General features: G+C 45.5%; 1 protein-coding gene across 1 annotated transcript; it reads left to right on the plus strand.

The window, feature by feature from the left end:
* Nucleotides 1-2,991: 2,991 nt before the first annotated feature.
* Nucleotides 2,992-6,698, plus strand: LOC134547279 (pre-mRNA-splicing factor 38A-like). Its single transcript, XM_063391036.1, has one exon. It carries the CDS (start codon nucleotides 4,187-4,189, stop codon nucleotides 5,126-5,128), a length of 942 nt encoding a protein of 313 aa, XP_063247106.1. The 5' UTR covers nucleotides 2,992-4,186; the 3' UTR covers nucleotides 5,129-6,698.
* Nucleotides 6,699-9,972: the final 3,274 nt, after the last annotated feature.

The following is a 9,972-nucleotide window of genomic DNA, read 5'->3' on the forward strand; positions in this document are numbered from 1 at the left end:
AAATTGCTGCTTGAGTGCTCCATGTCCAGATTGCTCCTTTTTAATCAAGGCCAACAGCTCTGTTTTGCTCTTCTTACATGTTCCCACCCGGGTTTTGTAGTGGACATAAAAAAACCTTGCATTGGGGGTGAGATCCCTGCAGTTGATGGACAGAAAATGAATTTTTCCCTTCTTGCCCTTCATTATGTTGTTGTCTGTGCAGCACTGAGTGCTGTACTCCAGTGTCTTGGTTTGAAAGACAGGTAACTGCTAGGAAGGGGGCAGGACCTCCCTAGAGATGGAGAATTCAAATCTCCTCCCTCCAAATTATTCTAATTTAGAAAATTAAAGGGGCTTTCAGGCAGAGGTATGGGGATAGGAATAACAGTTCTTTACTAGTATATATGACAAAGCAAACAAACAAACAGCAACTACAGCATTAATGATAAACAGAACCAGGAACCTCGAAGGCTTTCTTTCACAAAAGCCCGGGGCAGTTTGATCTCGGTGCCCCTGCAGGACTCCGAGAGGCTGAGCTGGAAGGGAGGAAAGTCCCGGGCTGGTGGATGAGATGAGGAGCTCTGCGCTGGCAGCTGGAGCAGCAGGGGTGTCCCGGCAGGGCTGGGCAGTGCAGGGCTACAGAGTAGCAGGGGAACCTCAAAGCTCCGAAGAAGCAGCGGTGGCGGGGGGGAAGGCTGGAGAAAACGAGCTCAGGATTCCCGGGTACACAAGCAGATGACGGTAGATTTCCCAGGACGAGGCAGAGTGATGGTCGTGAACTCTTCCTGCAGCGAGGGACAGCTTGACTGTGCTCCTCGATGCCGAGAGCAAGAGAGAGCAACTGCTCCCCCCAGCTCTGTCTTTTACCTTTCCCAAAGCTTGGTTATCTCTCCCCTCTGAGGAGAGCTCCAGGAGACTCAAAACTAGGTGTAGCCTTGTGCTGCCATGTCTTTCAACCACTCCCTTTGTTTTGGTTAAGCACTGTCGTTAAGCTTTCCTAGCAACTTATGAGACAAAATTCTGTAAGCGAAAAAGATGCAAATCTAACCCTCAACATCCAGGAATTCTCAAATTTCTGCCAGTGCTTTGCTGTCCAAGCAGCTGCTCATCCCATTCAGAAACTCCACTCTGTGAAGTGGGAGGGAAATCCTGGAGAAGGGGTAGTTTGACTGAACACCTGCTTTGTTTATGGCTCCCTCTAGAAGGGAAAATGGAGCCTCACCTCCTCCAGGGCCCCGAGCCTGTCATTGCATTTGTGACTCCCGTGCTCTGCAGGCCAGTGCACATAAAGGTTGCTACTCTGTCTGATGAAGAGGGCACTCAAACTTCTGTACAGAATGAAGCGAACAGCTTGTGTTAATTCTGGTGTAGACCCTTTATTAGTTCCACTTTTATACAAAGTGTGCTTCAAAGTGATACAAAGTGTTACCATTTCTTATACACACTAGAGATTAAGATCTGTTAAGCGCTGGTTTATCCTTGTGCATATAAAGGTAGAAATTGTAAATAGACTGGCAGCGACCCATAATGCTGGAAGACAGTTCAGTGTTTACTCAGTTAATAGAAAGTTGCATAGAATTGTAGGTCTTTAAAAAGGCATCTTGTACGTGGTAAAATCTCCCTGACCTACCGTACTCCCTCTGACAACAGTACAGGATAAAGGCAAGGCTAGTACTGCTCCCTGCCAGCACCACCCAGCACTTCTAAGGAAAGTGGCTGTGGAGAAGCACCATGCCAGAAACATCCGAGAGGACAGCACATGGAAAATTCCATTTGCAAGGCTACCAGTTTCTATCAATTATAGCAACTGCTTGCAGCCGGGTTCTATTACTACATCATACAAACACCTAAGAACATTTCAGATAAAACCACTTCTGGCCACTCAAAATACATCACTATAGCAGGTACTTTGCTTGACTGTGCAATTCCCTTCCCTTCTATGCTGACAAGAAACTCTCCTATAGGCAAGTTCCCACCAACCTGACTTAACTGCTTGCTCTGAGTTTTGTTCCTGACTCTCCCAGGCTTGGTACTGTGACACTGTGTACCCACCAACTGTGGATAAAGACTTAATGTCCTTTTAACTCTAATGCCAGGTCAACTCCCTGCCACACGCTGGCAGCTCACACTGGTGGAAAGCTGGCTGGAGGCACAAGCTGCTGCAGCCACATCTCTGCTTTTGGGCTGAAGGAACAGTCATACCACACTTGTTCTGTCTCTTTGCTCTCCTTCTTCCCACTGCAAAGAGCCAGAAGCAGTGTTATAAATGGCCAGTCAATTTCACAATTAATAAAATAATTTTTATTAATTAAAAAAATTACAAATAAAAAATTTAGGCAAACCAGCAATCGAAAATGCAATGTGGATAACCCGGGACCGGCACTGGGTGAACCACGGTCACAGACTCAGTCTCACTGAGACCACCCCCTGTTCACACATTTTACCCATTTTGGAGTCCCCTTAAATAGTCTTTATTTAGCCCACGGTCCCTCAGTTCTTTGTTCTATTCAGCAAAATCACCTGTTAAACGGACTCTCCAGAGAAAGATGAAGAATCATTTCAGTTTTTCATTCAGTTCCTTCCTTTGCTGAATAGAAGTTCAGGGGAAGATGAATACTAATGTAGGGATTTGAGTTGATGAATAGAGATGTGTCTCCTTTGATGCAGTTGCCGAGATAACTCTTAACGACCGAGCAATTAACTGTCCTCTTTGCTCAGAAGGAGGTGCTCTGTTGTCTTTTCTTCTAGTTAATGGCTGTAGTTCTTTGCTATTAACTACACCCAGCAAGGGTTTTGTTCTTCTGAAAAGCAATCTCTACAAGCCTGGGTTTACAAGATTTTTCTTGTTGCAAACCCCAGGTTGCATGTTATATTTATTTTATACATATAAACCGCACAAATATGTTAATAAAACACACATTCTCCTAGGTCATTTATAACAGCAGCAACTCCAAATCCAACAATTTGCACAGTTCCTGGTCCACTTGGAGCAGCAGTACCACTTGTGAGGAAATGAAACTAACTAAAGTGTGATTTAGCATGAGCATAGTAACATCAGTAATTCCATGCTGGAATCCCCCTGTAATGCAGTTTTAGTAGTGTCTCATATAATGCTCATGTATGATCATGACTAGGAAAGTAGCACTTTCAAGTCACTTTAACTTATGTCAAGTCTAGTACAATATGTGGACTCTTGCTTTTTGTGAACAGGATGAACAGATTACTCCAAAGAAAGAAAAAAATCCCTTGCTGCTGCCAACTGCTATTAAGAGCTGCATAATACATGAGACTGGAAAAGCAAGAAGTAAATGAAATACTACCATACTGGGCTATGTAATGTCAGTCTAGTCAATTTTAAGGCAGCTCAAATGCTGGTGATACTTCAGCAATGCCACCCTGTGAGGGCTTCATTAGCAGAGGAAAATCTCAAGTGCAGAACTGTTATCAACGCAGAGGAATGGCATAAAGCTTTAAGTCAGCAGAGGGACTGGATGCCATTAGCTACTTGTCTTGGGTTTCAATATGTAACCAAAAATGAATTCTATTTCCCATCTGTTGAAACTGGTTGGGGAGGTATTTTTTCTCGTGTATAACCCATTCCTCAGAACTCCAGGGAGAAGGAGGTAGCTGCCTTCTGTTAATGGGCCAGCTGTTAAAAGCAGGTGGGGCAATGTTCCTTATCTCTGCCATCCTCCATCCTCATCACCCATCCTCCCTGCAGGGGGATATCTGCTGTTAATGGGCCATTAAGGCTCACCACATGACTGATAACAGTACATCATCCCATTGTGAGATGCTCCACCCAGTGGGAGTGGCCAACCATTCTTATCTAGATAAAAAAGCAGAGTCAGAAACACCAGGACAGGCTGTTTTCCAAAGGATTCCCAGAACAAAGACTGGACCCTCCTTGTCACCACTGGACCCTGCTACAGGATCATCTCTGCTCTAACAGAACCACATCTGTTACTCCAGGAGGACTTCTGTGGACTGCTACCAACACCCTGACCAACAGGGTATCAGGTCGTATTCTGACTCTTGTTGGGTTTTCTAGGATTTTTGTTTGATTACTTGCTTGTATTTTTTTCCAGCTTTCCCTGACAGACGCCTGTCTTTCCAAACCAACACAGATTTTGGCTCCCAACAGCGGGGCTGAGAGGGCAGAGCGGGGTGGGCTCGGAGTGGCGAGCGGGGCAGAGCAGCAGTCGCCATGGCCAACTGCACAGTGAAGGATGCGCGCAGCATCCACAGCACCAACCCGCAGTACCTGGTGGAGAAGATTATCCGCACGCGCATCTACGAGTCCAGGTACTGGAAGGAGGAGTGCTTCGGCCTCACGGCCGAGCTGGTGGTGGACAAGGCCATGGAACTGAAGTATGTGGGGGGCATCTATGGAGGGAACATCAAACCCACGCCCTTCTTGTGCCTGACGCTGAAGATGCTGCAGATCCAGCCCGAGAAGGACATCATCGTGGAGTTCATAAAAAACAAAGACTTCAAGTATGTCCGAATGCTTGGAGCACTGTACATGAGACTGACAGGCACTGCCATCGACTGCTACAAGTACCTGGAACCGCTGTACAACGACTATCGGAAAATTAAAAGTCAGAAGAGAAATGGGGAATTTGAGCTGATGCATGTGGATGAATTTATTGATGAGCTACTCCACCAGGAACGTGTTTGTGACATCATCCTGCCTCGACTTCAGAAACGGTGTGTTCTGGAGGAGGCTGAGCAACTTGAACCTCGCGATAGTGCTCTGGAAGAAGACACGGATGATGTAGAATCTAGTGAGGAGGAGGAGGAAGAAGAAGATGAAAAGCTGGAATGGATCCCATCTTCTGACCACGGCAGAAGGGGCTACCGGGACATGGATAAGCTGTGCACATCTCCAGTGGTGTGGTACCAGTGGAGCCGGAGCAGGTCCCCAAGGAGGCGCAGCCACTCTCCGAAGAGAAGAAGCCCATCACCGTGCCAGAAGCGGCATCGCAGCAGAAGCCCGAGATGGCACCAAAGCACATCCCGGGACAGGCGGCACAGATCGAGATCCAAACCTCGAGGGCATCACCGTAGTCACAGACACAGAAGTCATTCCAAATCACCTGAAAGATCTAAGAAAAGTCACAAAAAGAGTCGGCGAGGGAATGAGTAACAAACAAAACACAGCTACCATGGAACGATCCAGGCTGCACCGGAGAAGGATGAGGCTCTGCAACATCTACAGTACATTGATGACATCATTGTGTGGGGGAATGTGGCAATGGAAGCGTTTGAGAGAGGACAGAAGATCATCCAGATCCTCCTGGAAGCTGCCTTCACCATCAAGAAGGGCAAAGTCAAGGGACCTGCACAAGAGATCCAGTTCCTGGGGGTAAAATGGCAGGATGGATGGCGTCAGATTCCCCCTGAGGTGTTGCAGTATGTTTTTAGGTCATATTTATCCATATTTTCATTTTACGGTTTAACCCAGCACACCCCTGTTTTTCCCCAGTTTTTGGTCCAACCCAGGTGTTGCAACCCTTCCCTTGCCTAATTTATTAGCATATACCCATGTTATTTCCCCTAATTCCCCTCTCATGCTCTGCCGTCATTGGGATGTCACCCTGACCCCTACCCCTTCTGCCTTCTGCATGCATAAAAGCGCTCTGCGCATGGGCAATAGGGTCTTGGATTCAACCATGCATTGAATAAACCACCTCTGTTCAACCCCAAGAACCATGCTGCAGTTCCATCTGTCCCTGCGTCGAAAGCGTCGATAACTGGGCCTGCAGAGCTCGCAAGGGGGTGTGTCACACAACGTTCAGTGCCTCCTCACCCACCTGAAGCACCCCTGGGGTACGGAGGTACCCCAGTGAAATGCTTCACTGAGGTCATCAATGAGGTTACTACAATGTCTCCACCTACCAGAAAGAGGGAAACACAAGTTTTCCTATGTGCCATAGGTTTTTGGAGAATGCACATTCCTGAGTACAGCCAGATTGTGAGCCCTCTCTGCCTGGTTATCCACAAGAAGAACAATGTCCACTGGGGCCCTGAACAGCAGCAAGCCTTTGCCCAGATCAAGCAGGAAATTGCTCATGTGGTAGCCCTTGGCCCAGTCAGAACGGGACCAGAGGTGAGTGTTGGTGGTTAGATTTATTTCTTTTTTACAAGTTGCTAGGAAACTAACTCCTGGGTACTTGTAGGTACTTAAGCAGAACAAAGGGCCCAGAGGGGAAAAGTTATAGCACCTGGCTACACTTTTTTGGGTCCTTGGGCGTTTCTCAAGGTGGTGGGGGCAGGGAGATAATGCAAGGTTTGGGGGCAGGTAAAGGACAGGGCTAGGGGCAGCTTCACTCTCTTGCTCTGGGCATGGGAGGGAGAACGGCCAGGCTGCTGCTTGCTCCAGGAGGAGTTCGCTCTTACCACCCCGTCCAGTCCTGGAAAATTGACCACCATCTGCTTGTGTGCCCCGGAACTCTGAGCTTTTCTCCTCCTGCCCTGCTGGGCTGGCCCTATCCCGCTGCCACCGTTTCTTCGGCGCTGCTCTGAGGCTTTCTACTGCTCTGTGGCCCTGCCCTGCCCAGCTCTGCAAGACATCCCTGCTGCTCCAGCTACCACCAACAGAGCTTCTGATATATCTCATCCACCAGCCTGGGATTTTCCACCGCTCCAGCTTGGTGCTCTCAGGGTTCCAAGAGATCAGACTGCCCCAGGCTTTGTGAAACCAAAGACCCTCAAGTTCCTAGTTCTGTTTATTGTTAATGCTGTAGTTGTTACTGTTTGTCTGCCTTGTTGATATACTAATAAAGAACTGTTACTCCTTTCCCCATACCTCTGCCTGAAAGCCCTTTAATTATTTAAGTTATAATAATTTGGAGGGAGGGGATGTGAATTCTCCTTTCCAAGGGATGTACTGCCCCCTCCCTAACAGACACCTGTCTTTCAAAGTGAAACAGTGAGGAATGTGCATCACTCCGCAGCCGGGAACAATGGCTTGTCCTGGAGCCTTTGGCAGAAGGTGCCTGGGGAGACTCGAGGCCAACCACGGGGATTCTGGAAGGTACAGACTACCTAAGACTACCCTGAAGGCACTTGGCGGGGGGACCTTCTAGAACTGGGAAATTAACTTAGCAAAAGCCACCTGGATGGTCAACACCTGAGGCTCCATCAATCGAGCTGGTCCTGCCCAGTCTGAACCCTTGACACAGTGGATGGAGATAAAGTCCCTGTGGTACACATGAAAGGTATTTTAGGAAAGACTTCTTGGATTAACCCCACCTCAGGCAAAGGCAGACCCATCTGTGCGATTGTTTTTGCTCAAGGACCTGGTTACACTTGGTGGGTAATGCAGAAAGATGGAGAAAACAGTTGTTTACCACAGGGAAACATAATCTTAAGTGAGAATTGGGTGTAAGGATTCATTGTGTATAGCAGAGTTTGTTGATTTAGGTATGATACAGATGGTAATAGAATAAGGGGTGCATAATGTCTTGAGTTGGGGAGATTTTTTTTTCCTTTATGCCTTGTAACTCCAGAGGGGAGGGGGGTAGAAGCCTTCTGATAATAGGCCAGCTGTTAAAACCAGGTGGGGCAGTATTTCTTATCTCTTTCACCACTGTCCACCCTAGGGGGAATATCTTCTGTTAATGGGCCATTAAGGCTCACCAATGACACGACACATTACAACATCCCATTGTGAAATGCACCACCCAGTACAGGGGGGGGCAACTTTTGCTACCAAGAAAAAAACTGAGGTGTGGGAACAAAAAGCATCCTCTTTTCCACTGGAATCCAGTAGATTCTCAGAGGAAGACCAGACTCATCTCACCACCACTACAGGATCATCTCTACTCCAAGAGAACCACATCTGTCACTCCAGGAGGACTTACTTGGACTGCTTCCAACACCCTGCTGACAGGGTGTCAGGTCGTATTCCTGACTCTGTCAGGGTTCTCTAGGACTTTTGTTTGTTTCCTTGCTTGTTGTTTTGTTACTGCATTAGCATTTTTTAATATTCCTTGTAAAGAACTGTTACTCTATTCCCATATTTTTGCCTGCAAGCTCCTAATTGCAAAATTGTAATAACTTGGAGGGAGGGGGGGGTTTTAAGTTATTCATTCCAAGGGAGACTACAGTTTGTCTTTCCAAACCAAGACAAACCATCTTGGACAAGTGCTAATAGTAGTAGCAGTGGTGGCTCAAGAGGGAAATTTGTTAGTGGAGGCAGTGGAAGAGGTCGGCATGTACGTTCCTTCACACGATAAAATAAGACCTAATGGTGGAACAGCTCAACCTTGTGGACTTCTGAGAAGATGACAAAGAAAGCAGCATCACTAATGGACCAATTCAGAGCTTCTGGTATCTAGAGGACACCAAGAGAATATTTTTGTCTGAAGAAAAAGCTTTTGTTTGATACAAGACTTGAAATTTCAATAAAATTCAAGACTTTTTGTGTACAGTTGTAAAATTTTTGTTCCTTTTGCAAGACTGTTTCTTTTTTTTTTGTGGATTTCAGTAGACAGTACTCAGTAAAGCACCTCTTTGAGTTAAGGCTTGAAGGACTTCTTAAATATTCATTGTGCCAAAAGAAAGGTGCAAGTGTTTTGTGTGTGACTTGTTACTGCAAGAAAATTAAAAACTATGTCTGTAAGACAATTTTGGTTTTTTCCTCTCAGGTTTAGAGCCATTAGCCCTTTTCTTCCTTTTTTTTTTTTTTTGTTAGCTGGTCTGGGTTATTAATGAATGATGTGTATCTCCCAACAGATGAAGTAGCCAATGATAGAAGAATGACTAAAAGCAATTAATCTGTTAAAGAATACAAACATAAATGTAATTTTTGTAGGTTTTGTTGTACATCTTGGGTAATGAGAAACTTCCAAGTCTCGCACCAGGTAAAATCTGAATAAAATCTGTCTCTAGCTTCAGGGAGAGTAAGTCAACATTCCATCACTTACTTTACAATCCAGCTCCTGCATTAGGAGCACAAGTGTTATTTCATTGGACAGCAGTCTATACTGCAGTTAAAAAGGCAAGATAGTCATACCCTCAGAGGATTACCTGGATACCTGGAGTTAATTTGTTGCCTGCCTGTCCTCTGCCTAACATATTGAGGAGAGATCAGAGACACAGGTATATAGCCTGAGCAACCATGTAGTGAGGTAGTGATGTTAAACCTTGTCAATAAAGAGTTGGAGTTTTGTTCCTGTGATTAGACTGAGATGCAGTGCAAAAGGAACAACTGTGAGGAGTAGGAATTCATAAAGAAATGTCACTACTGGATTAAATTCTGAATGTATTTTCATATTGAATTCAGTTAAGTAAGGTTTTGTGTGTTTGCATTCCTCTGGGCTCCATTGGTTTGAGAGAATTAACAGATTTTCAGTAGCCATTGCATTTTTGGACAGGGTGGGGTGTGGTAGCCTAAAGGCCACATGCAATCTTTGCAGATGAGCTCTGCTGTCAGACTTTGATTTTCACTTATGCTTGGTCTTTTGACATTACAGAAGTGCTTCAGAGGGGTCTTACTCTACTTAAATACGGCCCAATTCTTGGTTTATGTGATTTGGATTTCTTTTGGACAGCTTGTCTGCCTAGACTCATGAACTGAACACCCTAATTTAAATGTTTCCAAAGTATGGTAATACCTTGAATTGAAATTATTTAACCTTGATACTGCCTGACTAAATGAAGTAGGTTTTCATTTGATACACAGAAGGCCCCTATTAGCTGTATTTCTTCTGTGTGGAGGCTCTGTGCCACTGCTTGGGAGGTGACTGAATAACCTATGCAAGTGGGAAACAACCATGAATTGACTGGGTGCACCTCCAGGGAACAACAGCAGTTCATAAAGGGTTCATCCTTATTTAAAATAACATGGACGGATTTGGATTGGAAACCAAACAATTTTCTGAATGGTAAAATAACAGGGAGATGTAATTTTACTAATAATTATGATGACTAAAATGGGTGGAGCTTTCACAGGCATTTCTGTTATTAATGCTATTTTTTTAAGGA

The sequence above is a fragment of the Prinia subflava genome, chromosome 1 (assembly GCF_021018805.1).
Source record: "Prinia subflava isolate CZ2003 ecotype Zambia chromosome 1, Cam_Psub_1.2, whole genome shotgun sequence".
NCBI lineage: Eukaryota > Metazoa > Chordata > Aves > Passeriformes > Cisticolidae > Prinia > Prinia subflava.